The sequence below is a fragment of the Aspergillus neoniger genome (assembly GCF_003184625.1).
Source record: "Aspergillus neoniger CBS 115656 unplaced genomic scaffold BO87scaffold_2, whole genome shotgun sequence".
Classification (NCBI taxonomy): Eukaryota; Fungi; Ascomycota; class Eurotiomycetes; order Eurotiales; family Aspergillaceae; genus Aspergillus; species Aspergillus neoniger.
In genome coordinates, this window is record NW_020291130.1 from 1302145 (window position 1) to 1329548 (window position 27404).

At 52.0% G+C, this 27404-nt stretch overlaps 13 protein-coding genes across 13 annotated transcripts; 6 read left to right on the top strand and 7 right to left on the bottom strand.

The window, feature by feature from the left end:
• Window positions 1–322: 322 nt before the first annotated feature.
• Window positions 323–3080, bottom strand: BO87DRAFT_393051 (uncharacterized protein; the record flags this gene model as incomplete). The annotated part of the gene is made up of 2 exons (XM_025625037.1): window positions 323–1055; window positions 1105–3080. The coding sequence occupies 2 exons, from the start codon at window positions 3078–3080 to the stop codon at window positions 323–325; spliced, it is 2709 nt and encodes a 902-aa protein (XP_025484903.1).
• A 2034-nt stretch (window positions 3081–5114) lies between these two features.
• Window positions 5115–6566, top strand: BO87DRAFT_421567 (phosphatidylinositol-specific phospholipase C; the record flags this gene model as incomplete). Its single annotated transcript, XM_025627063.1, has 1 exon — window positions 5115–6566. The coding sequence occupies one exon, from the start codon at window positions 5115–5117 to the stop codon at window positions 6564–6566; it is 1452 nt and encodes a 483-aa protein (XP_025484904.1).
• A 208-nt stretch (window positions 6567–6774) lies between these two features.
• Window positions 6775–8160, bottom strand: BO87DRAFT_372577 (mitochondrial 54S ribosomal protein uL10m). The gene has a single exon (XM_025622324.1). The coding sequence runs from the start codon at window positions 8028–8030 to the stop codon at window positions 6969–6971; it is 1062 nt and encodes a 353-aa protein (XP_025484905.1). The 5' UTR covers window positions 8031–8160; the 3' UTR covers window positions 6775–6968.
• Window positions 8161–8309: 149 nt separating this feature from the next.
• On the top strand, window positions 8310–9961 carry BO87DRAFT_325225 (anthranilate phosphoribosyltransferase). Its single transcript, XM_025620098.1, has 3 exons — window positions 8310–8346; window positions 8424–8755; window positions 8821–9961. Exons 2-3 carry the CDS (start codon window positions 8429–8431, stop codon window positions 9778–9780), a joined length of 1287 nt encoding a protein of 428 aa, XP_025484906.1. The 5' UTR covers window positions 8310–8346; window positions 8424–8428; the 3' UTR covers window positions 9781–9961.
• A 339-nt stretch (window positions 9962–10300) lies between these two features.
• BO87DRAFT_455212 (Rpo12/RPC10 RNA polymerase subunit family protein) lies at window positions 10301–10734 on the bottom strand (the record flags this gene model as incomplete). Its single annotated transcript, XM_025628621.1, has 2 exons — window positions 10458–10734; window positions 10301–10325 (listed from the first exon to the last, which is right to left on the bottom strand). The coding sequence occupies exons 1-2, from the start codon at window positions 10661–10663 to the stop codon at window positions 10301–10303; spliced, it is 231 nt and encodes a 76-aa protein (XP_025484907.1). The 5' UTR covers window positions 10664–10734.
• A 301-nt stretch (window positions 10735–11035) lies between these two features.
• nar1 (iron-sulfur cluster assembly protein NAR1) lies at window positions 11036–13359 on the bottom strand. Its single transcript, XM_025620099.1, has 2 exons — window positions 13034–13359; window positions 11036–12960 (listed from the first exon to the last, which is right to left on the bottom strand). The coding sequence occupies exons 1-2, from the start codon at window positions 13139–13141 to the stop codon at window positions 11275–11277; spliced, it is 1794 nt and encodes a 597-aa protein (XP_025484908.1). The 5' UTR covers window positions 13142–13359; the 3' UTR covers window positions 11036–11274.
• A 201-nt stretch (window positions 13360–13560) lies between these two features.
• BO87DRAFT_325231 (uncharacterized protein) lies at window positions 13561–14924 on the top strand. Its single transcript, XM_025620100.1, has one exon. It carries the CDS (start codon window positions 13668–13670, stop codon window positions 14574–14576), a length of 909 nt encoding a protein of 302 aa, XP_025484909.1. The 5' UTR covers window positions 13561–13667; the 3' UTR covers window positions 14577–14924.
• BO87DRAFT_382464 (putative formamidopyrimidine-DNA glycosylase) lies at window positions 14696–15876 on the bottom strand (the record flags this gene model as incomplete). Its single annotated transcript, XM_025624606.1, has 2 exons — window positions 14696–15227; window positions 15284–15876. 2 exons carry the CDS (start codon window positions 15874–15876, stop codon window positions 14696–14698), a joined length of 1125 nt encoding a protein of 374 aa, XP_025484910.1.
• A 519-nt stretch (window positions 15877–16395) lies between these two features.
• BO87DRAFT_455216 (MIX23 family protein) lies at window positions 16396–17084 on the top strand (the record flags this gene model as incomplete). The annotated part of the gene is made up of 1 exon (XM_025628622.1): window positions 16396–17084. Exon 1 carries the CDS (start codon window positions 16449–16451, stop codon window positions 17082–17084), a length of 636 nt encoding a protein of 211 aa, XP_025484911.1. The 5' UTR covers window positions 16396–16448.
• A 445-nt stretch (window positions 17085–17529) lies between these two features.
• On the top strand, window positions 17530–20819 carry BO87DRAFT_349560 (peptide alpha-N-acetyltransferase complex A subunit NAT1). The gene is made up of 3 exons (XM_025621032.1): window positions 17530–17840; window positions 17921–19876; window positions 19929–20819. Exons 1-3 carry the CDS (start codon window positions 17759–17761, stop codon window positions 20390–20392), a joined length of 2502 nt encoding a protein of 833 aa, XP_025484912.1. The 5' UTR covers window positions 17530–17758; the 3' UTR covers window positions 20393–20819.
• Window positions 20820–20925: 106 nt separating this feature from the next.
• BO87DRAFT_325244 (Tim22-complex subunit TIM54) lies at window positions 20926–22719 on the bottom strand. The gene is made up of 2 exons (XM_025620101.1): window positions 22513–22719; window positions 20926–22459 (listed from the first exon to the last, which is right to left on the bottom strand). Exons 1-2 carry the CDS (start codon window positions 22610–22612, stop codon window positions 21156–21158), a joined length of 1404 nt encoding a protein of 467 aa, XP_025484913.1. The 5' UTR covers window positions 22613–22719; the 3' UTR covers window positions 20926–21155.
• Window positions 22720–23549: 830 nt separating this feature from the next.
• BO87DRAFT_412319 (serine/threonine protein kinase CBK1) lies at window positions 23550–26244 on the top strand. Its single transcript, XM_025626491.1, has 4 exons — window positions 23550–24384; window positions 24458–24961; window positions 25029–25505; window positions 25557–26244. Exons 1-4 carry the CDS (start codon window positions 23771–23773, stop codon window positions 25867–25869), a joined length of 1908 nt encoding a protein of 635 aa, XP_025484914.1. The 5' UTR covers window positions 23550–23770; the 3' UTR covers window positions 25870–26244.
• Window positions 26244–27313, bottom strand: BO87DRAFT_349571 (spliceosome assembly protein PRP11). Its single transcript, XM_025621033.1, has 2 exons — window positions 27253–27313; window positions 26244–27190 (listed from the first exon to the last, which is right to left on the bottom strand). The coding sequence occupies exons 1-2, from the start codon at window positions 27262–27264 to the stop codon at window positions 26492–26494; spliced, it is 711 nt and encodes a 236-aa protein (XP_025484915.1). The 5' UTR covers window positions 27265–27313; the 3' UTR covers window positions 26244–26491.
• Window positions 27314–27404: the final 91 nt, after the last annotated feature.

Genomic DNA, 27404 nt, shown 5'->3' on the forward strand with positions numbered 1-27404 from the left:
CATTCTGTTGTCTTTATCGCTAGCAGATCGATGTAAGAAACAAGGAAGCAAGCGGGTCATCTAAGAAAGAACACAAGTCTCAGCAAATACCACCGTGATAAAACTTGAACTAGATAAGAGGTTCTGAATAGCATCCTACCCATCCTTGCTATCTCTGTTCTTTCTACCCTGAGCATTCTGAGCTAGGAAAGCAGACGAATGTGGTAAGAATGCAAGCCGGCACAACATCGGAAACACAGAGTCAAGGCCACTTCAAGATGTAGGATATACTATCATTATTTCTTAATGTATCGTTGCCCACAATTGCCTATACCCCTAGTCTTCACAAGAAAGGCTCGTCTGTGTCCTGCACAGGACTTCTGGGCACGTTTTTGTTGGGAATGAGAGGCTGCTGTTCTTCCGTGAAAGGGTCCCACTCAGTCGACTTTCCTATGTTACCGCAGAAGATCTTCATCCAGCTCTCAAACTCGTTTCTCTCATCGCTTGTCTTCAAGTCGATGGTCTTACCTCCGGGAAGAAGGGGAATGAGACGTCGACTGGGGTCTGCATCCGTACACCGTGCAGCGATATCACGAGACAAAGAACTAGCATCGGCTCCAAGGGCTGCGGGCTCTTCACACCGGTGGACATAATAAAACAATCTGACACTCGTGGTAAAGGCCACCACAACAGGTCGTCCTCTAGTACTGACAGTATAACTCGATTTCTCCGATTCCTCTCGTTGATGAAGCTGGCGCAGAGTATGCTTCATCGTCAGGTCCCATTCCTCGGGACTTTCGTCACGCACATGGCGCAGAACGCAATACAACCCATTGCAATGAGTGATATCCATGACGAGCTCACGGTACCTAGGGGGTAGAAGGCAACGGAATGTCGGGCCGCGAATATGAACGATCAAATAGTCCGGAGTATCCAAACCACTGTTGAGCTGGTAGTTTCGCGCAAGATACCTGCCCCAGCCATCTTCGACAGACCCGACATATGTGTGTTCTTCAATATTGAATAGGAGCTCGGGTTCTTGGATCTGACTGCCGCCATAATAGTCATAGTACATCCTGCGGAGGAGGTTAGATACCCATAACCCAATTGGCCAGCAAAACTTACTGTTCGGGCATGTCTATCTGCTTTGTATAAGGAGAACGTCTGTGGACCACCTCCGAGAATACCATGCCCACAGAACTCAGAATACTTTGTCGAGTGTGATCGGCTATTCCGATCACAGGATTCAACTTTATCTCATCATCCTTGAGGGTGACAGGGAACCACGAATCTTCATTGGAATGCCTTACTTGGGAATTGCTCTTCTTCCCCGAGTGCAGATCTTCCAAGATGAAGCTTTGTTCGGCACTGTCAAAGCCCACAACAGCATAGTCATCGTTCAAGCGAAACTCACGGTTACCGGTTCTTCGGCAGTAAGATGACACTTCGCCAAGCGCGCGATAGGTCCGCGTATCGGAGAACTTCATGATGGCTCCAAGTATTTCATTGGGGAATACGCGCGACTTTGCATGCTTCAGGTTTTGATAGGTAGCTGCGTCAAAGAAACGTAACACCGCGAGAAAAGCATCGGTGTGCGTCTTATTCCCAGACCCATCACCAGTAGACTCTCCGTCATCGTCATCATATCCCATATCGTTCGAAATATCTGAACCGCTTGCTGGGTATTCAAGCTGAGACCCCTCTTGTATCTCAGAACTAGCAGCATCTTCGCTTCCATCATCAACATCCGGTGAATAGACTGGGCCGAAACCATGATCATCGTCAACGACAGGGTCTTCATGTACTGACAGATGTGACTCCACAGGCTCAGAACTCGAAGATTGAGGCTCCCGAACAAAGGCGGCCACATCCTCTGCACCAGAGACTTCCTCGTGGCTAGGGCTAGCGATGTTTTCTCGTGTAGACTTTTCTGAATCACACGGACTGGCCAACTCTAGGTTCTCAAAGTCATTTGTGGATTCCTCGGCTGTGCATGTATCTTCCTGCGCAGGGTAAGAAGACGACACCCTTGTTCGAGGGCCATTCGCAAAACCTGAGTTGTTATTATCAAACTGTATCAGTGCGGTAAGAGGAGACCTGCTAACATGCACGGTTCCATCCGGACACTTTTGAACACGAAGCAGCACGACATCTAAGATGGAGAATACCATGGCATGGAAATCCTTTAGTCCCTGCCTGAGGCCAGCTTCCACAACTTCGGTAACGGATGCCTCCTCGACCTCGACCAGATCCAGTCTAGTAACCAAGTACACAAGGACATTCCTAAGCCAGTAGATTTTGCTACTGGGTGCTGAGCCAGACTGGGTACCCGGGATGTGAGACTCGTGTAGAAACTGTGGAAGAACGGTTGGCAGATAGCCGGGCGCAGTCAGTTCGGGGGAAACATCCTGTCGAGCCAGATAGTAGCCTTCTGTCTGGTGGTTTTGGTCCAGGCTGCTAGCACATTCAAGTGTTATTTCACCAGCAGCAATAGACAGTATGGCAAAGGCTATCTCCCTGAACGAGAAACAACTTGGATCCCACTCTGGAAGATAGGCATCCAGGACAGGTCGATATCTATGATGCATGCGCGTAAAGATGGCAGCCAGTAGTGACTCGCGTGCATCAATGATGTCTCCTTGGTCGTAGAATGTATCCAGTGGAGCGACCTGGATGTCCAAGTGGCTATACCTATCTCTCGAGGCACCATCTACCTCCGGTTTCCAGCCAAAATTGGCGACAACCCCTTCAGGTGTGCACCGATCAGCTGCCCGACGGCCTCGACCATCTAGTCCAAGATACTTGATCCACCCCCCTGCACGGGGAAGTCTGGCTAGGTAGAGATGAAGGGAGTTGTCAACCGTCAATACCTCCCGGTCTAAATCGAGGGTGTAGGTCCATTCAATGTTCCACGCATGCATCAGCTCCGGGACGACTGTCTGTAGTGGGGGTAGTTGTAGTCGATCATCAATGGCCCAGAAGCTCTTTGCGTAGCGCTCTTTCAGAGCCACACTCGAGTACTCCTCTCGGGTGCTTTGAACCTTGACTGGAAGGGTTTGTGTCTCAAATTGGTGAACGAGCTGAGCATAGACATTTCGCATGAATCGAAGCCATTCTAACTGGATGTTAGTTACGTTGCATGCTGTTATGTAGGCGAAGAAACATGGACTTGCCTTGATATTTCTCCGGGTCTTCAGGTATATCATTCAAGATGGCGTCGCCTAATCCCTCCGGATAACTGTCGAATTGATTGTAATAGACGAAGTATCTACCACGGCAGCGGATAAAAACGAGGCCCCTGGTTCCCATAGTTGCTAGATGGTTGCTTAACAGACCATGAGATGAAATGTGAAAATCGACTGGGAGTTGGAGAAGATACAGGAGAGAAAGTGTAGATTAAGAGAGAAGAAGGCTGAAAGGAATTGAAAGGGAACAGGCGGGGTGAGAGTGGGAAACCAACTACAATTAAGTACATGCAGACGGCAGCCCGTTTTGGAAGCCACCCTAATTCTAGCATTCACTTCAATACGCGCGCGCCTAGATGAGACACTGTAAAAACGCAGATCCACGGTAATTTATGCTGATGCTTGGCTGATATTGATTCCGGTGTTATTACGAAGGGAGGAATAGAATACGACTACCCATTGAAGGGAGGAGGCAGCAATCTGAGATACTAGGCATCTACCGTGGAAGCTCCCGATGCCTCGGAAACAAATTCGGAGCCTACCTTAGTAGTACTTAGTACTTACTTTCAGCAAACGGAGACACCCAACAGCCAGTAGTAATACTAGTGCTCGCCTGCCCGTTTAACGAAGCGTGGAGGAAGCTTCGGTTCTGTAATGAGTTCCAGCGTTATCTTCGAATGTAATTGTCTGATCCCATTTCTGACGGTGAAACAGAAACTGAACAAAAAGCAGTACTGCAACTACTAAATACATTGGAACAACTGCTTCTGCTCAGGTTCCGGATATCCATAGCCATCCGTATACCATGCCAAGAGGATTTAGAGGACTAAATGTCGATGGGAGAGCATAGCATTTCATCTATGTAGAGGGCGATGAAATAATCCACGAAGACACTATAAGATCATATTGTTATAATCACCAGCTGATGTTATTCTATGCGGTGTTACTCCACATTCCCACATCCGCCCGCAATTCGGGCTATGAGTTGTTCCGCCATCGAACATGGCACGTGCGGGCCGATCTATACCAGTCCACAATTCAGATCTTCTTCATTCCCCCAAACTGACTGAAGGCGAAGGACATGGATCGAATTGGACCCCAAATCTAACAGCCGGGTGGTCCATAATTCAAGAAAAGATGTCTCCGTCTTCGCCTCTAGCAGGATCCCACTCATAGAGATATATTTTTGTCCTACCCACCATGACAGCAAACAGCCTAATGATCTAACTGATCCAAGCCTCGAAGATTTTCCCGCTGGCTCACAAACAACTATAAAGTAATTCAGTTCGAAGGGTAACTTGACTTGTATCAATAACTCCTTGCCACAAAGATGAAACCAACTGCCGGCTCAAACTGTCGTTCTCGATTGTCAGCCGCGGGATGTTGTATGCGGGTGGTGGATCTGGATTACGGAGAGCCTTACGACGCAGGGCTGATCATTATTAACCGCTTCAAGCACGCCCTCTGCGACGGCGGGGCCCAAAATAGCAAACATTGGCTTACGGGCTGACTTGCTAACTCCAGACAGTCCAATGCGCTTGCTTGTGCAGACCATTGAGCTGGTTCGCGTCTGCGTAGCAAACTTTCCAGGGCTCCGGTGTTCCGCCTCGGCAGGTGATCCTGGGCCAGTATGGGCAGTGGGCGCCGGCCTTTATTGGTGCAATCCCCATCGGGGGTCTTCTTAGTGTTCCATAGTATCCCCATTGCAACCAGGCACCCCCAGCCAAACAGACCAATTACGGCCCTTAATCTAACCCTGACAGGCTGATACTTCAGCCTTTTCCTTGGGATCAGTTCCCCTTTGCCAGCCTGCTAATTATAAAGTCTAGATTGTCGGTCCCGTCCGTCGGAGATCTGTCCTAAATGCCGTGTTCACTACGCCGTCCACGGAGACACGACCCGCAGAACAACGCAACACCGGAGCGAGTAAATAGTAAAAGAACCAAGAAGATGGTGGCCGAACATCTCACTATTCGCAATGTCACCTCCACGCCCATTACACTGAAGCGCATTGAGCGCTTCCGTGCCCCCGATAGATCGCTTGGGGTTCAAACTTTTGCAAAGAATTTCACACGGGTCTTGACCAATACGACCCGTGCGAATGCCCCAGTTGCTGCTGTGAACGATGATACGAAGCCTTTTGCAGAGAAAGAAGTTGACATTCATGTCGCGCCCTTCGAGTCAGTCCAGACAGAGCTTCGCTCGTTCATCGAGTCGGAGAAGGAACGTTTACGCTGGGTCTTTGAGGTGGAAGGAGAGCGACATCAAATCCAGACCCCAGTGCCCACCACTGAGACTGCCACCATGAAGGCACTCTGTGACAATCCCAAGTTCAAGCTCACGGGGATCTACATCACCGCCGCTTCCCATCTCACCATCTTTTCCTCCGCCAATCTGAATGCCTGGATGGGCGAACTGAAGGATGACACCTTGCTCTCCTCTCTTTCAATTCCAGGCACGCACAACTCCCCAACCTGCCATGTGGCAGCACCATCCGTTCGTTGCCAAGCGGTCAGCCCCAGGGAACAGCTCAGGAACGGCGTGCGTTTCTTTGATATCCGTGTGCAGCCTCAATATCCGGAAGATACATCGAAGGAGGAGCTTATCCTCGTACACAGCGTCTTCCCCATCTCACTAACCGGCAACAAATACTTCCGGGACTTGATGCACGAAGTGAACGACTTCCTGGAGCAAAATCCCTCCGAAACACTCATCATCTCTCTCAAGCGTGAAGGTCCCGGAAACCACACCGACGAACAGCTAAGTAGAATCGTGAACGACCACTACGCCCGCCCAGGGAGCAGATGGTACACGGAACCAAAGATCCCCACCCTAGGCGAAGTACGTGGAAAGGTTGTCCTTGTCCGTCGGTTCGAAATCCTCGAACACCTGAAAGACATCCATGATGGCAAAGGATGGGGCATCAACGCCAGTGGCTGGGCCGATAACTGCGCCAGTGCCACCTGCCCCAGTGGACAGCTTTGCATCCAAGATTTCTACGAGGTCTTGGAGACCACGAACATCGATAAGAAGATCGAATACGTGACCGAGCAGTGTGGACGCGCAAGCAAGACCCAGTACCCGTTTGGGGTGCTTCCAGGACCCTTGGCTACGCGTGCCCATCCTTTCTACATCAACTTCCTGAGCGCCAGCAATTTCTGGAAGGTCGGGACTTGGCCTGAGAAGATTGCTGCTAAGCTGAACCCTGCCACTGTTGAGTATCTGTGCAGGAAGCATGGAGAGGGTGATGGTGATTGGTCTACTGGTGTCCTTGTCACGGACTGGGTAGGCTTGGATGGCGACTGGGATCTTGTACGATGCATTGTGGGTATGAATTCTCGGCTGCTACACAGGCAGTTGATGCATGCAGAGCAGAGCGAGCAGAGCAATGGCAACAGTTAAGGAGGACTTGTTGGGTATGAAAGGAAGGACTGCCGGTTGCGCTTCAATCCCGCTCCGAGTCTCTTCAAGAGGATTGTCAAAAGAACCGCACCCTGTGTCAGTGATAGACCCAACAAGAGGGCTACGTGAACTAGGTATCATAAAATAATACCCGTATTTTCAACGTAGGTCACGATACGCAGTGTACAAGCGGACGCCACAGCCAAAAAGGAATATGTATGTATTTGTGACCCAGAACTATGACTCCGGTTCTAATGAAACTTCATGTGCTAAAACAATCATGGTCTTGAAGGGTAAAAATGGGAACCAAAAAGGAAAGAAAAAAGGGGGGAAAGAAAAATACACGCGACATTTTATTATACATGGCAAGCCAGGCAGAAGAATTCAACAGCCTTAGGCGGTTCAAGCAGAATCACCCTTGTTCTCATCCTCGGACGCCTTCTCCTCCTTCGGCTCCATATCCTGCTTTCTGCTCTCAAGCGTAAAGTAAAGGCTCTTTCCAGCGCCCTCCAAAGCATTCGTGATGCTGGATCCCATGCTCTGCAGAGCCATAACGAGCTGTGACCGCAGGCCATCCATACCGCCCTCGATACTGGTGACCCACTTGGACTGCTCAACATCGAAGACCTGTCCATCCATACGAGCAGCAACCAAAGACAACTTGTTCAGACCGTTCTGAACAGGGAACTCATGCCAGCCCGGGTTAGCCTTCCGGGTAGGCAAAGGAAGACCGATCGACTTAGGGGCCAGGACCTGCAACGCGGCCTTCAAGTGTTCGGGGGAGACGTGGGGGATAGTGAGGACAGCCACAGGACCAACCAGCAGCTCCGAAAGCTCATGTTTGCCCTTCATAGACAGGACGGCATCATGAGCGGCGCGGGAGAGGTCATGGGAGAGGGTAGGGTCATCCCGGGAAGCGGCAAGAGGGATTTCGGCCGATGTTTGCGTGGCAGGGTCGACAGCTCTGGGGACCGGGGTGGTCTGCTTAGGACGGAAGTATTCGACGATGCGGAGGGCGACTTCGAAAATGCGCGTCTGGACAATCTGGACCTTGATGTGCGGAGCCAGCGCTGGGGCCTTCCGGCCCTCCGAGGCAATCTTCTCGTCCACCTTCTGCATGGCTGCGCTCAGCTCTCGGCGGATAGCGGCCCACTCGACCGATTGGAGGTTGTCGTGCTGCAGGAAGACCATGAGAGGCGTGGTGCGGATGATGGAGGTGTATTGCCGGAGGAGCTGGGACCGGCGGTATTCGGGGTTGCGGTGCGAGGGAGGCTGCGTAGGAGGGTAGTGGGCGATGGGGGCGGGGGAGTGTGTCATTTGCTCGATTGATGCGGCCGGGGTCGTGGCCGTGGCTGCTGTGCTGGCATATCTGGCAGCAATTGGGAGTTCATGCTGGTAAACGACCCTTTGTCGGCGGACCGACTGAGTGATGCGGCCGCTGGAGATGCGGACGCGAGGCGGCATTGTGGAGGTGGGAAGAGGAGTTTCGGGGGGTGAAAGGTCAATTGGGCGTGGAATAGTACCGCGAGGAAGTAGGGGCCGGACGAAAACCTCCAAGACCGTGAAATTGGCGATGCCGGCGACAAGAGCAGCGTGCTGGAGGATGTCCGGCTGGACGAAAATATGGCACGAAATCTTGACTTCCTAAAGTGGATTAGCCGGGATGACAGGCGGTGGGATTCTGCCAGACGCAAAGATGACTCTTTGTTCTGCGGTCAGCGGGCATCCGACCAAACTCCGAACCTTCCTTCCTTTTCATGCAGGTAAGCTTGAAAGCTCGGTGAGTAAGTTGTGACTCATTGCTTATATAGGAGCGTGCGCGCCGTTCCGTTCTATCTGCTAACATTCAAACTAAAGGCAAAATGTCCGCCTCAATTCATGACCAGAAACCGCAACATGTCTCCATTTCACCCCTCCTCAAGAGACTCGCCTACCCCGCTACGGAACGCCGGGTCGAAGCTTCGGAAATTGCCTCAGCTTTCGCCCTGATTTTTGAAGATGGAATTTCGCATATTCAGACCGCAGCGCTGCTCACGCTTTTGCATTCTACGGGATTGGATCGCGATGCTGAAGTCATTGCCAAGTGTTCGCATCGCATGCGTGAGGCCGCTCGCCAGGTCGACCGGCCTACTCTGAAGGCTGCTATCAAGTCGCGCGGGAAGAAGGAGGGCAACTACAGGGGTGGTCTGGTGAGTGATGCTGGTTATATTGTACCTCAATTGGATCATACGGCTGACGTCTACGTTGCTTCTAGTGCGATATCGTTGGTACCGGTGGAGACATGCATTCTACCTTCAACATTTCCACAACCTCTTCGATCATTGCCTCCCCTCTCCTCATGACCGCCAAACATGGCAACCGGGCCCAGACCTCTTTCTCCGGATCCGCCGACGTCCTGAACGCCATTACTCCTGTGCCCCCGAAGATCGGCGCAGTTAACGCCGATAACCTTCCCCAGGTCTATGCGGAGACCAACTACTCCTTCCTGTTTGCTCCCAACTTCCACTTTGGCATGATGTACGCCGACCCTGTTCGGCGTGGGCTTGGACTTAGGACAATTTTCAACTTGATGGGACCCCTTGCCAACCCAGTCGACTGGGCTATCGAGGCGCGTGTTGTTGGTGTGGCCTACCAGAGCTTGGGACCGGTGTTTGTGGAGGCATTGCGGCAGAACGGATGCAAGAAGGCGCTTGTTGTTTGCGGTGAGGAGGATCTGGACGAGATCAGCTGCGCAGGAAAGACCAACTGCTGGCAACTAACGGAATATCCTAACCCCGCGTACCAAGGGTCCCAGGAGGATGAGTGCTCGTGCGATGAGGAGGAACACCCCCGCACCTTGGTCAAGATGGAAATGTTCCAATTGCACCCGTCCGATTTTGGCCTGCCGACTCACCCGCTATCTGACGTTGGCGGCAGGAAGATGCCCAAGGACAACGCAGCCAAGCTGATGAGCATTCTGCGGAATGAGTTGCCCCGAGATGATCCCATCCTGAGCTTCGTTCTTATGAACGTGGCTGCCCTCCTAACGGTGTCGGGTATCTGTGATGCGGACACTAGCAATATGGGACCTGGCGATGACGGTCTGGTCATCACTGAGCGCGGCCCTGGTGGCGGGCGCTGGAGGGAGGGTGTCCGCCGAGCTCGCTGGGCCGTTGAGAGCGGCGCTGCTCTCAAGTCCTTCGAGCACTTCATTGAAGTCACGAACCGGCTTTAATCATATCAACGGCTTCCATATCTCTAACCACTCATTCTCTTCTGACTCTCGGGTTTTTCTGTGGCTCTAAAAAGTATAGGCCAACTTGTTCTTTGAACAACAGTATGGCCATAATTTTTCGGGTAGTAGTGAATAGTTTATGATACCGTAACCATCGAAATGAATACTGTTCAAGACACTCAAACCCCAAGTAATGATCCATGAACATAGTTGAATTAACCGCCTGAATCAAAGACGAGGGGTATTTCCGCACAAAATCCCATCATCACTTATCTTCACTCGACAATAATCCCACTCGTCCACCTACTCCCCACCTCCCACTCACACCAACATCCAACCCTCCCTCACCAAGACAAATACCTTTCACAAAGAAATACATAACAACAAAAAGCAAACTCCAAGCGCCACCAAATGCACCCACCCCATCATACATAAAATGAAGTCAAACAAGCCCAACCAGACCATATCTGTCCAGCCCAGTCCAACTCAACTCAAACCACTTATTCTATCGAAACCGAATTCACCGCGCCTCGAACTGAACCATTCTGCACATCGCGAAGTAAACCAGTTAGCACAAACTCACACACATTCATCCAATCATTACAATTCCCACATCTATTCTCCCCAAAAAACCCCATCCCCACCCCAGGGAAGAAAAAGAAGAAGGAAAAACTAACCTCTTCGTCCTCTCCTTATACAAAACCCGATGACCGCACTCCTTGCACCGAATCTGGTCTCCCCTCTTCAGCGAAACGCGCGAGTTGCACTCGCCGCACAGGTACGCGACGACAGGGCCGTCCATGGGGCCACCACCGGCAGCATCACCGAAGGCGTTCTGGGCGCCGCCGCCCAGGTTGGGGACTTGGTATTGTTCGCGGGACATGGTGGGTTGTATTGGTTTATTGCGGTAGGTTGAGATTTGCGTGGTGGTGAGTAGAGGGTACGTATGTGGTCGGTGTGCGGTTGGGGAAGTAGTGGAGGGTGTGGTGTAGATGGTGATGGAAGGTTTGGGTGGTTTGGTTTGTTCTGGAACTTTTTTGCGTTGGAGGTTTGTTGCTGGATTGGGTTAGGCTGGGCTGGTTATGATTGGATTCATGCTTGTGTATAAGGTGGTTGTAGTGATGTGATTAGTAAGCGGGTGGGTTGTGCAGTTTGTGGTATTTGTCGGAATATAGTAGTACTCTAGGTCGTTTTTGTTTTGTTCAGGAAAATATGGGTGGGTTTATATATTTCGTCAAGTGCGATTTCTGTCGACCTTGAGTAAATGATTGCTTGATTTTTGGAATGTAGTACGTAGGATAAGACACAATACTATACATCTCCCACGACTTATCGTGCTGCCACCGATTCCACCAGCAAACATGGTATCTCTCTATATAATGTGCTGTCCAAATGCAAAGACTGTTGTCCCGATGAAGAAAATGCACGCATAGCTCATGTCATCCAAACATCACAGGGTATATGTCATAAATAAGTGAAAGAAAAGAAACAGATTTACCAACCACCGCCAATCTTCCCAGCAAGCTCAGCAACGCGAGTAGTATCGTTCGCGACAGGCTGGGACTTGCCAACATCACTCTCAACCTCGCGATATGTGGTGTAGGCAAGCTTCGAGAGCGGGATGCCCATGGAGTCGGACCAATAACGCATGGCATTATGGACTTTGTCTTCTTTCTCAAGAATGGATAGGGGCTGCGACTGGCTTCCGGCTTCCGACTCGGAGTCCGACTCCGCAGAGTAATATGCCTCGTCTACACGAGCAAGCCAAGCGCGTTGCTCATGTGGTGTCGGCTTCGACGAGGTGTCGGGCACTTCGCCCGAGGTTGAGGACTGCACGCTGGAGCTAGCTTCGCGGGCATCTTCAATGCGTATCTGACCTCCTCCATTAGTACAGCCTCCAGGGCATGCCATGACTTCTACATAAGCGTAATCTGTGCCAGAACCACCAGAAGCAGCGCCCCGTCCGACTGGCATTCGTCGACTACCGCCCGGAAGACGAGAAGCCCGGGCTGGTTTCAGCTTGCGAACAAGATTTTGAATATTGCGGAAACCGTAATAGCGAGCAGCTTTCAGGATAGGCGTGTGCTCCGACGACATAAGGGTGTACTCGACTACATCGGCGTTTCTTCCTCGTTGAGTGACAATCTCACTGCCTGGATTACGTGCTTGGAAAGTCTGAAGCACGTGGTGGAGGTAGCCTCCGGATGTACCTGCGGCATTTGATTGTCCTGCGGAAGACTTTGAGAACAGAAATTCGTTCAGAGTGGTATCTGGAAATGGTGGTATATAAGGCTGAGGAAGGGATTTGAACGGTAGGTTGGGAAGCGCAAGGTCCCTGGAAGACGCTAGGCTTAGAAGTTCGCGAGTGGTGATCACGCAATCAACATCACGGACGGCTGTGTGGTCTTCGTCCTTCGCAGACAGCCACGAAGCATCAGTAAGCTCCTCACGACTGGCTTCAAGCTTCTTGTCAAAGCAAGGCATGACGGCCAAATGCCATATACGAGAGGCCGGGATGCCAAGTGATTTACTGAGGACGGTTTTGAAAAAGGTGCCAGCCAACGCTTGCGGTGATTTGAGTCGTGACAGATGTGGGAGAACAAATGGATGTGTCTTTTCCGCATAACATATCCAGCCTGGACATGCGGACGAGAGGATCGGCCGTTTGGGAAGAGTATTGGTTGCGCTGTTTGTGCTAGGGGAATCGGGGTTGGTCGTCAAAGTCTCGCCAACTTCGTCCGCCGTAAGAACCAAGACAGCCTCGCGCAGAACATTGGTGTCGACAACCCATGTGAAGCCGCTGCCATTCTTGCCTCCAGCACGCAAACCGTGGGGACCGCTGAGGAACTGCTGGATCATGTATGATGCTTCCTTCTCCGTGATTCCATAGGTTGCTGCTAGGCTTGCCCTCACCTGAGGGCTAACACTTGCGACGAAAACTCGGCCTTCGTCATTGTCCGTGCCCAGACCCTGTGCTAATGTCCCATTTTCATGATTGATCAGCAACTCGGGATGCGCATCCAAAGTGTTGAGGACTTCCGCATGCGATTGCAACGAGATGAGTACGGCCTCAGCTGAAGTGACGCACCCAGAGCATGCGAGGCAATCAGTCAAAGAGATTTGTGCCGGTGGAAGATTTTCAGGCTGCAATTTGTCTTCTGTGGTCACTTCATAGGGGTTCTGAGAGATTATAAATCAGCGCTCATTCATTGGATGGAGTGGGGTACAAGCAGGGAGAAGGTCGAGCACATACATCTGTTTTCGAGGGATCCTTTGCAGGGAGAGTTTCCACAGGCTTGATGCACGCAACTCCGGGAGAGATGAAATCGTTCAAGTCGTCTGCAGATAGAATTGCACTCATTGTGGCGGCAATTGAAGACTCCTAGCTAGATGAGCAGGTATAGCAGCGCCACTCCGCAGCGGGCTCAGAAGTCTGCGCTGCAACTCGGACCGTGCTGATTTAGCAATATGAAAGCTTCGACGGCAAGTTGAACGCAATGTGCAAGACTTCAGTGTGCATGGAATATGAGAGCAGGTAGAAGAAATGCGACAGTGACAGTGATGGAAAGAAAGACCAATGCTTTGTCATCTGCAGTGGCGACGAACTCTGATGTTACTGGATGCTTATCGGCAGCCCCGCGATCGGCGATGATAAGCTGACCGCCTTTCGGCACCGCCCGCCAGGCACTCGTGTTCTGCCGCTCGTTCGTGTTGCCCCTCGGATTTCCACTTGGCTGGCCGCTCACCAGGCACCCTGGTGCTTCCAGCCTTGCTGCCTAAGTCTGCTCTTACTGTCAAGTCATGCCACACACTACATTAACAGACATGTAGCCAGATTAACCTTACATTCTGCTTACATAGTTTCACAGCAGACCACAAATACAAAGATGAGCCAAAAGTTATTACCGGACTACTTCCGACCGGTCAATGTGCGACCACGGCCTATGTCGGGAGCTGATAGGAGAGCAATACTAAGAGCGACCGCGGAAGAGACTCAAGCCCTTCTCCCCGGCATTCTAAGTACGGTGCCTCGGGCACCTCCAACAGCACAGTACTGTCCACGCATCAGATATCCTTCTTTAAATCCAAGGCTCAGTCCAAAGCTATCAACCCATGTCGAAGTCATATTTGGAGATACGTTCGACATCGCCATTAGGGTTAATAGCCCCTCCAGGCAATTCCGGCAAAGTGACACGCGGAACGTGTGTGTCTTGAATATGGCCAACGAAAGGAATCCAGGCGGCGGTTGGCGTAATGGAGCTATGGCTCAGGAGGAGGCTCTTTGCTATCGAAGCAGCCTCAGCTCCACCCTTAAATACCGATACTATCCCATAGGAGAACGAGACGCCATCTATTCTCCGACCGTCGTTATCTTCCGTGAAAGTTTCACACAGGGTCATGGGCTGATGGACCTGCAGAAGCCTGAACATCTCCCTATTGTGAGCGTTATTAGCGTTGCTGCCCTGGAAGGACCAGAGGTGGACTATACGGCAAATCCAGCGGCATTTAAGTTTCGTTCTGATCGAGAACTGACCAAAGACAAGATGCGGTCTATTCTCCGCATCGCAGGGTATAAGAAGCATCGGAGAATAGTCCTAGGAGCTCTGGGTTGTGGCGCATTTGCGAACCCAAATGCCGAGGTTGCTCAATGTTGGTTCGAAGTCCTGAAAGAAATCGAATTTCAGGGATGGTGGGAGAGGATTGTATTTGCGGTTTTAGATGACATGTCGAAAGTTGCTCAGGGTGACAGCAATTTCGATGTCTTCCGGGAAAGGCTGCATGGATTGAAGGTATGAACAGGTAGACCAGGAAAAGTGGTACATAGTATTATATAAAACCGGTATAATAACGTCCGTCACGTCGTATCTCCCGATACGTCGCTAATATGGTTATAATGGTACAATGGTCGGGATTCCTACTTTCGAAGTCGGCCAGAGCGCCTTCTGGTAGTTTGTTGTGCTTCTACCGGCTTAGTCTCTGTCTCATCGATGTCTTCCTTCTTGACAGAAGCCCTGCTTTGCCTTTTGGGCCCTGTCTTGGGCTTCAAATCCTCTTCGCTAGCTTCCGGTTCGCTCTCCTCCTTTTTCACTGAGGCCCGCTTTCGCTTCGACTTTGCCGGCGCATTACTGGCGTCTTCACTGCTGACGTCCTTGGCTACTGGCCCAGTCTTCTTCTGCACGCTTGGAACCACTGCGCTGGTTCTGCCGCCTACCGTAAGGAAAGTGATATTTTCCCCGTTTGGCAGCACTGATGGCGTGTTCTTCTTGCCTTTACTCCACCGATGTTTGAACAGCCAGTCAGCTGGGAATTTCTCCGAATCTGCCAGAAGTTCTACGGAGGTGGAGCAGATATAATGTATCGCTGAATGCAGCTCTTTGATCTGGTCATCATCAAGAGTGTTGCTGTATTGCTCAGGGTGTATCTTAGCTTGATAGAGAATTTCATCGCTATAAAAGCAGTCAGCTGGGTGAAATTGCCATAAGGGGAACCTGAAGAAACGTACCCCATCCAGTTGCCTATTCCGCTAATATTCGCTTGATCAAGGAGCAGGGCTTTTACAGGTACCTTCTTGCTTCTCAGCTTCTTTGCCAGCCACTCCTCCGATACGATGTCTTTATCGGTGACAGGGTCTGGGCCATTCTCTTTCAGAGGACTGTATTTACGGATTTCCTCCGCGGGACAGTCTACCAGACGTATTCTGGCCAGTCGGCGAAAATCAACAAACGCAGCCTCTGTCTTTGGATCGCCGTCGGTTTCGAGCAAGAATTTCCAGTACTTCGGCGGCCACTCCTTATCTTCTGGTTTGTCTGTCCGGTAGTAGTATGTGTCGGCGTCCCGGATCTTCAGCCAGCCCGCCATACCAAAATGCATAACTGCATGGGGTGGTGATGACATAGCAATCCAGAAGTATTTGCCCTGCTGTCCGGCACCAGTAACTTTCTTCCCTTCCATTGCCTTTTGAAACTCGGCAGCAGTGGTGCCCGCTTTGCCGTAAACAATGTCATCGTTTTGCACCGACACCTTGGAAAGCGTTTTGCCGACAAGATGTTGACGAAGGAAATGGACTATACGTGAGACTTCCGCTAGCTCGGGCATAATGTTCAATGTTGACAGTCTCTGTCGGGAACGGATTGTGGCGTGAACTTTTGTCTCCTTGGTTGGGACCTCCTCCCAGAATAGGCTCAAAGATGTGTATAAAGTTAATTCAATGAAGTCACGCAAGTCGAGCAGAGGCTGGAGCAGGAGGTCGTGGCGCGCGCGTCGACCATCACGTAGTCCCGTGATTACAGAATGCTAACCTAATCGGGTAATATACTAGGAAAGTGTGAAGTACGGCATGCCAGCCGAACCTCGTGAGAACTTCAACATTAGCTTGTTGAATTCATTGCATTGCTGCATTGCTAGCCCACGGCCCTTTTGGAAGTTACCATAGCCCCGGACTAGTTACCCGGTCTTCCTTTACCTCAGTAGCACAGTTGTTATTTGAACTACTTCTTTGCAGCCAAACGATCCGCTGGCCGCGGTTCCACATTGTACAGCTGCCAAAGTGGAGTGGTTCTGGACGAATACTTCCAGGTCAGAAAGTGACTCTGGAAAGGTGGAGGATCGGAATATGTCTCGAGCATCATCAACCTCAGCTCCTCAGCTGACACCCCAATTCTGTTTCAATGAGAGGCTGCTCAGAGGTATGCTCAGCTACGGCCACCGTCAAGTCCATAGACAGTAACGGGGCGCGGACTGACCCGGGGTATCCTGGCTGCTGTACAGATTTTCTACGAATCTCTAGATCGACCATAGATGACTCCATTACGCAAAACCTCAATGCCTTGTTCACCCCATCTCGACAAGGATTCGATCCCTCCTCCACAGCTATTCGACAAATAGACGCCAGTGAAGGGAAGCAAATCGAACCAGCTGCTTGCCAGGGCTTCAAGGATAAGGTCTTGTTTCCATCATGGCAAGTCCGTTCGGATGTGCTCAACTATTGCGCCGGGGTGGCCACAAGTCCCGACCCGGAAGACCCGGACCTCATTCTCCAGCAGACCGAATCCGCAGAGGATCGCGAGCATATTGTCGATGATCGCCTAGACCCATATGCGGCCCGGTTTTTGCCTCGGGAGGCACGGACTGAGTCGTTGGCCAACCTTGTCCGCACTCAACGGGGGGTTGAAGACATTATACGCACGCGCACGTGGGGTCTGGTAACGGAAAGATGTGGTGGCCCGTCGGAGGGCTGGGAAGAGGCGCTGAATAAATGGCGTGAGAATAAACAACGAGAGCAGGCACCACCGTTGACAGAGTGATATGATCTCCGGGTCGAGTAGTAGTCACCGCATTGGTTATGGTTGAGGGCCTCCAATGATTGGGGGTCCCATTTCCAGCTGCTTATTGTCTGGTTACTTACCTGACTTGATGAGACTGGACTTGCTATGTATATGATGTTGTAAGATAGCTGCATATAATAGGCGTTCTTGGTTGGAGCCCAGGCGGGATGTGTGAATCAAAACATGAACTTGGCTTGAATCGCGTACTCTACCATTTGTTACCAATTAACAGAACAGACGGCATGCTGTGAATACTCATTAGCAATGTCACTTGTCGACAATTGGGTGATATGGAGGGTAAGTATCAGGGCCGCCAGGTTGCATCTGCAGGGCCGCTTCGGATAATAATTTCGTCTGGTGCCGGGCAGCCCTCGAGGACGGCGGTCGGCAAGAACTTTACGAGTAAAAGCAATCATTTAACCATACCATTTGAGCCGCTTGAACGGGTGAACCAGAGGATTGGATAGGGGTCAAGGATAATTCTAATATCCCCTAGGACGTGCATGCTGTCAGAGTGTTGGTCATAGCTTATCGCTGCCTGATCGACTAATCGTCGTCCATCGTCATTCCTCCCCCGCGCACTTCGAGCTTCCGTCTTCGCACAGTCACTTGGCAAGTCCTTCACAGACCACCATCGGCCAACCACACTCACCATGCCGCAACCATTGAACTCCAAGGATGCATCCTTGTTCCGCCAAGTCGTTCGTCATTATGAGAACAAGCAACACAAGAAGGGTGCGTTTGCGATCTCGATTGGACACGCTGGAGGTCTCCGCAAGTGGGCAGGAAAGCTAACTGTGCTCTCTTCCGAACAGGCATCAAGATCGCCGAACAGATCCTGAAGAAGAACCCCAACCATGGTGATACCTTGGCGATGAAGGCTCTGATTATGAGCAACATGGGCCAGCAGGAGGAGGCTTTTGTGCTGGCCAAGGAAGCCCTGAAGAATGACATGAAGTCGCACATCTGCTGGCATGTGTACGGATTGCTGTATCGGGCGGACAAGAACTACGAAGAGGCAATCAAGGCATACCGGTTTGCATTGAGGATTGAGCCGGACTCACAGCCAATCCAGCGGGATCTTGCGCTGCTGCAAATGCAAATGCGCGATTACCAAGGCTACATTCAGAGCAGGAAAGCCATGCTGCAGGCTCGCCCGGGTTTCCGACAGAACTGGACGGCTCTCGCGATCGCACACCACCTCTCCGGAGATCTGGAAGAGGCCGAAAAGGTTTTGAATACTTACGAAGAGACGCTAAAGATCCCTCCGCCGACCTCGGATATGGAGCATTCGGAGGCCGTTCTGTACAAGAACGTGATCATGGCCGAGGCTGGTAAGGTGGAACAGGCGTTGGAACATCTGGAGAAGGTGGGACACAGGATTTCGGACGTGCTTGCTGTGATGGAAATGAAGGCGGACTACCTTCTGCGACTGGATAGAAAGGCTGAAGCGGAGGCAGCGTACATTGCGCTCCTGGACCGGAACCCGGAAAACTCGCTCTACTACGATGCCTTGGTCCGGGCGAAGGGTATCCCTAGTGATGACCACAAGGCCAAGAAGGCCGTGTATGACTCGTGGGTCGAGAAGTTCCCCCGTGGTGATGCTGCTCGCAGAATTCCCTTGGAGTTCCTGGAGGGCGATGATTTCAAGCAGGCCGCCGACGCCTACTTGCAGCGCATGCTCAAGAAGGGCGTTCCCTCTCTATTTGCCAACATCAAGTCACTGTACAGCAACCCCGCCAAGCGTGATACAGTGCAGGAACTTGTTGAAGGCTACGTCGCGACGACGCCTCAGTCGAATGGCTCCGCGGAAGGTCAGTCCGGCGCCGACAACACCGAGTTCCTTTCTTCCTCCTACTACTTCCTCGCCCAACACTACAACTACCACCTCAGCCGCGACCTGTCCAAGGCCATGGAGAATGTCGACAAGGCCCTTGAACTATCGCCCAAGGCTGTGGAGTACCAATTGACCAAGGCGCGGATATATAAGCATTACGGAAACCTCGAGAAGGCGGCTGAGGAGATGGAGAAGGCCAGGCTGTTGGACGAAAAGGACCGCCACATCAACTCCAAGGCTGCTAAGTATCAACTCCGCAACAACGAGAATGACAAGGCTCTTGACAACATGAGCAAGTTCACTCGTAACGAAACCGTTGGTGGAGCTATGGGTGATCTCCATGAGATGCAATGTGTCTGGTACCTGACCGAGGATGGTGAGGCGTACCTGCGTCAGAAGAAGCTCGGCCTCGCGCTGAAGCGATTCCATGCTGTCTACAACATCTTCGACACCTGGCAAGAAGATCAGTTCGATTTCCACAGCTTCTCCCTTCGCAAGGGTATGATCCGTGCGTATGTGGACATGGTTCGCTGGGAAGACCGCTTGCGCGAGCACCCCTTCTACACCCGGATGGCCGTCTCCGCCATCAAGACTTACCTCCTCCTTCACGACCAGCCCGACCTGGCTCACGGACCTCTGCCCAGCGCCGTTGCTGACAACGACGAGGAACGTAAGAAAGCGGTCAAGAAGGCCAAGAAGGAGCAGCAGCGCCTGGAGAAGATTGAGGCGGAGAAGCGTGAGGCCAGAAAGGCCGCAAGCACAAAGAGCGTTGACGGAGAAGTGAAGAAGGAAGACTCTGACCCGCTCGGCAACCAGCTTGCCCAGACGCAAGACCCGCTCAAGGATGCGACAAAGTTCCTGACACACTTGCTGGAGCTTAGTCCCAAGAGCATTGAGGCCCAGTGTCTCGGATTCGAGGTTTACCTCAGGAGAGGTACGTTCACCCTTTACTATCAATCATTAGCACATACTAACCGCAACCCCAGGCAAGCACGCGCTTGCTCTCAAGTGCCTCACCGCGGCCCACGCCATCGACGCATCCAACCCCACCCTTCATGTCCAGATCCTCCGATTCCGCAAGGCCCTGGATAGCCTTTCCGAGCCACTTGCGCCCCAAGTAGCCGAGGTCGTCAACACCGAGTTCGAGGCCTTGCTTCCCAAGGGCCAGAACCTCGAGGAATGGAACAACACCTTCCTCTCTACCCACAAGGAGAGCGTCCCCCACCAACAAGCCGGCCTGACCAGCCGTCAGCTCCTGAAGCCTGACTCCAAGCCCCAATGTGAACAGGACCTCATCGCCACCCTCGACTCCAAGGACATCACCATCGACACTGCCCTGGCAGGCCTGGAGCTCCTGAGCGAGTGGGGAAGCAACCAAGCCGCAAAGTCTGCTTATGTTGAGAAGGCAAGCAGCAAGTGGCCCGAGGCGACGGTGTTCCGCATCGACTAAAGTGATAGGACAGTTTTCTTTCTTGGACTACTCATATTCAAAACTTACCTTATACTCTGAACCTCTGTAACATGATTGGCGGAAAGGACGCTTTTTCTCCTTGTCTCATTAGCTTCTTCTTCCCCCTCCTACTTCTCTGTCTCCTTTTCCTTATCCTTACCATTCTTCTATCCTTAGAATTTGATCAGCTACGAATTTGTAGCTGTAGCTGGATCCTACCTGGGTGTACATATCTAATTGTACTGAAGAACCCTGGTATGTGGTGTGTCTGTGAGACGAAAACTATACAGCAAGAATGCTTCTCGAGACTCATCGAGGCGTATTGTCTTAGACTTTTGCAATAAACAGAGAATAGCCCAGTCAGAACAAGCGGTCTGGGGCTAGGTTTGGAAGTCTTTCACGTGAGAAGAAATCATCGTACTGAAGTAGGGCCCTCCGGCGTGAGTTTACACAGTTACAGGGGTTTGAGAGAGATGTCTACGCTAGTTTTGAAAAAAGTGACCAGTCAAGATCATCTTAAATTCGACTAATATACAATTTGAAAAGGAGATGTCAATAGTTAATACATATATACCCATCCATCCAGACAAAACACGTTTCCCATGCAATTGATCGTATCGACCCCAAAATACCAAGGACCAGAAAAGAAAAGTAAGCATGTGTCTATATACCTCTAGCCCAAACACAGATAGAGATCTAATAAACCCTTTCTATTTATGGTGACAACAAAACCCTTCTCGCAGATCGTTTCTCGGAGGATGGATTACTCCTCGTCAAGGTTGCCCAGAATGGGCTTTCTCCGCAACGTCTCCTCATCCTCTCCGTATCCATACTTCACCCACATGCGCTTCCAGAACGACACAGGGATAGGGCGTTCCTGACCCAGGATGTATTCCTGGCCGTCGCGAATGCGCTGAGCGCGGGCCTCTTCCTCGGGCGAGATGCTGAAGCGATGCATGCGGGAGGCAAGGCGCGGGTCGATGACGATGTCGTCGAGCCACTCGCGTTCCTTGTCGGGGTTGGCTTCGTCCTTGCGGTGGACGGACTTGTGCCATTCCTTTTCTTCCTCCTCGAGGACGGTCTGTTGTTCGTAGGTGGTGCTGCCAAGGGTATCGTCGGAGATGGGGGAGGCATCCGAGGAGCCGGAGCCGGTGTGGTAAGGGCGGCTGTATGAGGCCAGGACGATGGCAGCGACATCGCGGCCTACGCTCTCGGCCATGTGGCGCTGGTTAAGGTAGCGGTAGAGTCTGATGGGGGTGTTGAGGAAACCCAGGATGTGGGGGAAGGCGATGGGGACGGAGCCTGAAAGAGTCTGGGGGATAGTACGGGGGAGGGGTTGCGATGAGTAGTCGGATGTGGAGATGTAGGCTGGTGTCGGTCCGACGGGTTTAGCAGGCTTCTCTTCCTTCTTTTCCTGCTCGGAGGCGTTGGCGTCGCCCTCCTTGGTCTCGGAGGAGGTCTCTGCGGCGGGTGTGCTCGATTCCACAGGAGCGGGTTCCTCCGTGGGCGGAGGCGGATGGGGAGGATCGAGAGGGCCCAGCCAGCCTTCGTGCAGACCGCGAATGTACTCCTTCCATGTGTGACGACCGATGACCAGATCACCCTTCGGTCCGGGCTCCTCGATAACGCCCATCTGCGTCCTGGCGGCGAAAACGACGTCCTCGACCGTGGGGTCCTCCACCACTGTGCTCGGTTCGCCTGCCTTGCGTCTCCACTTGCGAATGCGCTCCGCGTAACCAGCACGGATATCGCCTTCCCTCCTGCCTTCGATGACTTGGTAGTCCAGTGCCGCCGCCACGAGGATCGGCTTGACGTATTCTTTGAAGTGGTCGCGAGCTACACGGATACCGTCACCCGGTGGCGCGGACAGGAAAACGTTGATTTTGCGTCGGGTTTGCTCGATGGGAAGATGCTCTTTGGAGATGTGGGCGACGAGGTCACCCCATTTTTGTTGCGCGCGGCGCTTCTCTCTCCGGTCGTAAATGACAGCTGCGGCGAACGAGCCGGTGATGGTGAAGAAGATCATCCAGTTCCGGGAGGGGAGTTTCATGCGGAGATTCGGCATTCCTTGGAGACTATTAGGTATGAAGATATTGGTTAAGGGCAATGGGGATCTATACCAAGCATTCTGAAGGCTGGGTTGGAGGGCTTGGGAGCGCTGGTGGACGCTGCGGACTGGGCCGGGCCTGAGGCCGCGGCGGAATTGGAGGATTCCGCCATGGTGTAGGGGGATGGAGAAAAAGGGTATAAGAGAGTTTGGGGTATATAATTAAGATACAAAATAATAAAACTTTTGGTACGTAACAGGGAGCAGAAAGCACTCCCTCATGGCATGTCGTGAAGGGAAATGCATGATTGCCGAAAAAGTTCGGGATGCTCTGCGCAGCTCCGGTCGGGACGAGGGTTTATCCGGAGGCGAGGATGCCGAGTTGAAGGCGGAATCTGGAGGAGCAGCAGAAGATGCACCCCAGCTAAACTCAGTGTTGCATACCACGGAGATTTAGTCTAAAAAGACCAGGTCTCAGATGATCCCTTGGAGTTTCAGATTGTAATTTTCGAACCCGTCCAGCTGAATAGACGTCTAGAAGGAGACATAAATCGGTTCATGCTGCTGGCGTTAACATTCATCATTGCTGGAGCACTAGCATTCCCTTGATGGTATTAATCTGTCACAGTGAGGAATACACACGCTAGATCTCTAATTCTTTATACTCCTTTGAAGGCAGTGAAGACATATTGAAGATGAAGATGGTACTAGCAGCGAATACATTCAATCATTGTGAGACAGCATTCGTGGCACCAACCGAGTGCCGTATGAGTCTGGAACATTAAGCATTAAACATCGGTCTCTTTTTCCAGTTCCCCTCCTTCCCCCCGTGCTGATCGGATCATCAATCCTTGAGGAGTAGTGGTTGCAGTAGCATCGTGTCTTTTCTTTGGTATCCTTATTATCCCTGTCTCTGACTTCAATTCGGGATCGTGAACCTGAAACACAAAGCTGGTTGCCCGACAGATACTTTGTTAGAGAGGGTAGTACTTAGTAGTAGTAGTAGTAGTACGGGACTTGCCGCCACTGGGGCAGAAGAATGAGCCAGCCAGCCTCTGGTTGTTGTGCCTGGACCTCTCCACTGCATTTCCCCCCCTCTGCTAAGCCAATCTCAGGGACAACAGCGAGAAAAGCGCTCCTGAAAGTTGCTTGTCGAAAGCCCCCCTTCGCCTCCTGAGGCCACCGCTCCTTCGGGCTCTTGTTTCCCCCTCCCCCTTGGATTATTCTTTCCCATCTCCATCCATCCTCCCCCAATTCTTCATCCACTCGCTCTCAACTCCCCCCGCTTTCCCTAGCCCTCGTTTGGTAGTCGGGGAGGAAAGTTTTCCATCATGGATCCCAACAACAACAACCGACTCCACCTGAATTTCGGGTACAACGATCGTGGTTTCAATGCGGCGGCGGCCAACAACCGCGCCTATCCCACTACCCCCTCCGCCTTCCCCCAGCCGATCTACCAAAACCAGGGTCCCCAGGATTATATGGACGCCCAGAACGGTGCCTATGCTCAAGGTGGTTATTTCATGGCCAATCCTTACCAAGCTCAGGCTGCCTACGGCCAGCCGCATTATGGCCAGAACCTGCAGTCCCCTCAGCCCGCCTACCAGTCCCGCATGGGTTACAGCGCGAACGATGGCACCAACGGCTTGATCCAGCAGTTTTCGAACCAGGACCTGAACTCTCCTCGCTCGGGTTTCTTTGCTCGTTCTGCCTCGCCAGCCCAGCGACCCCGAACTGCGGGCTCCCCCGCCCCCGGGCAGCAACAGCCGGGCCACCTGGCGCCTCCTATGCCTCGTAGCCCTCGCACCCCCGCGGAGAACGAAGAGTTGCAGCGGTATCCCGAACGGTACTCGGAGAATGTCCACAAGCGTGGTAAGGCAGCCAAGGAGCTGGTCAGCGTCTTCTTTAATGAGAACATCGAGCGCGCACGCGATCGCAACATGCGGTGAGTATTCCACAAATGCCACAGCCCCTCCCCAGCATGGAAACTGGTATCGCTAATTCGGTGCGTTTCCTAGGTCTGCTGAGCTTGACAAGATGATCCGTGAACCGAGTATCCCCAAGGAGAACAAGTGCAAGGACGCAGAGGTGCTTGCTAAGAAAGAATCGAATTTCCTCCGATTCCTTCGTACCAAGGAGACCCCGCAGAACTTCCAGACCATCAAGATTATCGGAAAGGGTGCATTCGGTGAAGTGAAGCTAGTACAACGGAAGACCGATGGCAAGATTTACGCGCTGAAGTCGTTGATCAAAACGGAGATGTTCAAGAAGGACCAGCTGGCTCACGTTCGCGCGGAGCGTGATATCCTTGCTGATTCCAAGGACAACCCGTGGTTGGTGAAGCTGCATGCTTCTTTCCAGGACACCGCATACTTGTATCTGCTGATGGAGTTCTTGCCTGGTGGTGACTTGATGACCATGTTGATCAAGTACGAAATCTTCTCCGAGGATATTACCCGATTCTATATGGCTGAAATTGTCATGGCGATCGAGGCTGTTCACAAGCTCGGCTTCCTTCACCGGTAAGTGCTAGGCGCTTGATGCAGCGAGAAGATGCAAAGTCGACGTGCTAATTGTTTTCGTCTATAGTGACATCAAGCCTGATAACATTCTTCTGGATCGTGGTGGTCACGTCAAGCTGACGGACTTTGGTCTGTCCACCGGAGGAAAAAAGACCCACGACAACTCCTACTACCAGAACCTGCTGAAGAACTCGACGTCAAAGGACAAGAACCGCAACTCCGGTTACTTCAACGATGCGATCAACCTGACAGTCTCCAACCGTGGTCAAATCAACACGTGGAGAAAGTCTCGTCGCGCAATGGCATACTCCACGGTCGGTACTCCGGACTATATCGCCCCCGAGATCTTCAACGGTCAAGGATACACCTACCTGTGCGATTGGTGGTCTGTAGGTGCTATCATGTTCGAGTGCCTTGTGGGTTGGCCCCCGTTCTGCGCGGAAGACACCACCGACACCTACCGCAAGATTGTGAACTGGAGAGAATGCCTGTACTTCCCTGAGGAACTCACTCTTTCGCGCGACTCCGAGGGTCTCATCAGAAGGTAAGCTTTATGCGCATCATTCGCTCATGCATCATGCTAATTCTGGATTAGCTTCCTCTGCGACGCAGAGCACCGTATCGGAAGCGATGGCGGCCAATTCGGCGGCGCAACGCAGATCAAGAACCACCCCTTCTTCCGCGGAGTCGTTTGGGAGCAACTGCGCAGCATCCGTGCGCCGTTCGAACCGAGACTGAGCTCGAACATTGACGTGTCGTACTTCCCGATCGACGAGATTCCTCAGGAGGATACCAGTGCCATCCACCGCGCTCAGGCTCGCGCCATGCCGGACGAGCAGGAGGCGGAGATGAGCCTTCCATTCATCGGATACACGTACAAAGCGTTCAACGCCTTCCAGGGAAATTGAAGATACAGTTGACATCCGAGTGTCCTTGTGAACCCACGATAGACGTCATTGAAGAGTCCGACAGCGGGCGGGCTTGCATTGATGGCTTTTCAGTGGCGCATTTAGGTTCTGGTCTCGGGCATCCCCTTGTGCATCAGTTTCATCCAGCATCTAGCGCATTTGACATTTCGCCTCAGTTGGTCACGACCTAGCATTGTTCATTTCCTATTACCTTATTGATTTTGCATCCGTGTCGCGAGACGACGATTGCTAGCTACCGACTGTATCTAAACGGGGATACATATGAGTGGATATCATATCATGTATTAGAAAAGCCCGCGAATGCAGGACTGTGTTCCGTAGCTATTAGCATTTAGCCAATGCATAAAATTGCGGTAGAAGTTTGCGTCTCATGTAGAACTAAAACTCTCATCGTGGATAGATTGTATCATTAGAAGAGGAAGAAAAAGAGGGCATGGTATTGATGCGAAGCCACTCTAATGCATAACACAGCAATAGAATAGAAAGAACGATAGCCACAACATTTTGCCAGCAGTGCAAGCCCATGAAACGCCATACCCGACCTTCAACAGGAAACCAACAACAGCTACAACAATAAAGAAACATTCACTACCCCAAGGACTTATTCCTTAAGAGGCGCCAAACCAGGCACACCCGAAAACCTCTCCTCTCTCTCCGTCTTAAACATAATCTGAACCCAAAACTCCTTACTATCCTCATCAAACCACGTCCAATACCGTCCCTCCCGACGATCAATCTCCCTCGCCTGCAACTTAAACCCACAAGTCTGATACGGCTCCGCCGCCACCACCAAATACTGGAAATTCTTATCCGGCGGCTCCTCAACCTTCTGCTCAAACGCCGACATAAAGCGCACCTTGGGCGTCACTCCCGGCGTAATCTCCTGATACTGCAACTGGAACAACATGCCCAGCTGTCTCGTCAAGGGGTCCCGAATCTTCGTGATCTTATACCCGGGCCGTCCAATCTTAATCGTCTGCTTCTTGACCTGCACGCCCATCGCCCCGGGAATGGACGACGGATCTTGGTTCTTGCCCTCGCGCTGTTCGCGCGCCGCGCGCCGCGCAAGGTTCGTTTGATGTTTCCGCCCCTGCGTGTGGGCTAGGTATGACCCGTCGTTTTGGTGTACCGTTAGACATAGTCTGCATTCGAAGCTGCCCACGTGGTTCTTGAAGAAGTAGGGGTCTTTGTCCAGGTCGATGGTTTCGAGCGCGAGTTTGCGTAGGCGCTCGCGTCGGTCGGCGTTCGTGGCGGAGTGCGAGGCGACGCCGCCGCCGCCGAATTTGGAGCCCGCGCGGTTCTGTTGAGGGTTTTTGTTAGTGATGGAGTTTTGGGTGCAGATGGTGGGGGTGAGATGCTTACTTGGTAATCCATCCTGGCGGGTTGTGGTTGTGGAGATGGATAGCAGTGGGATATGGAGGTGATATCGTAGTAGTGTCGAAGTTCTGCTTCGCCGATTTGGAGATTAGCTTCTGCCTCAGGCAGATGGAGTTATGTAAGCGGGGGTGTGAGCT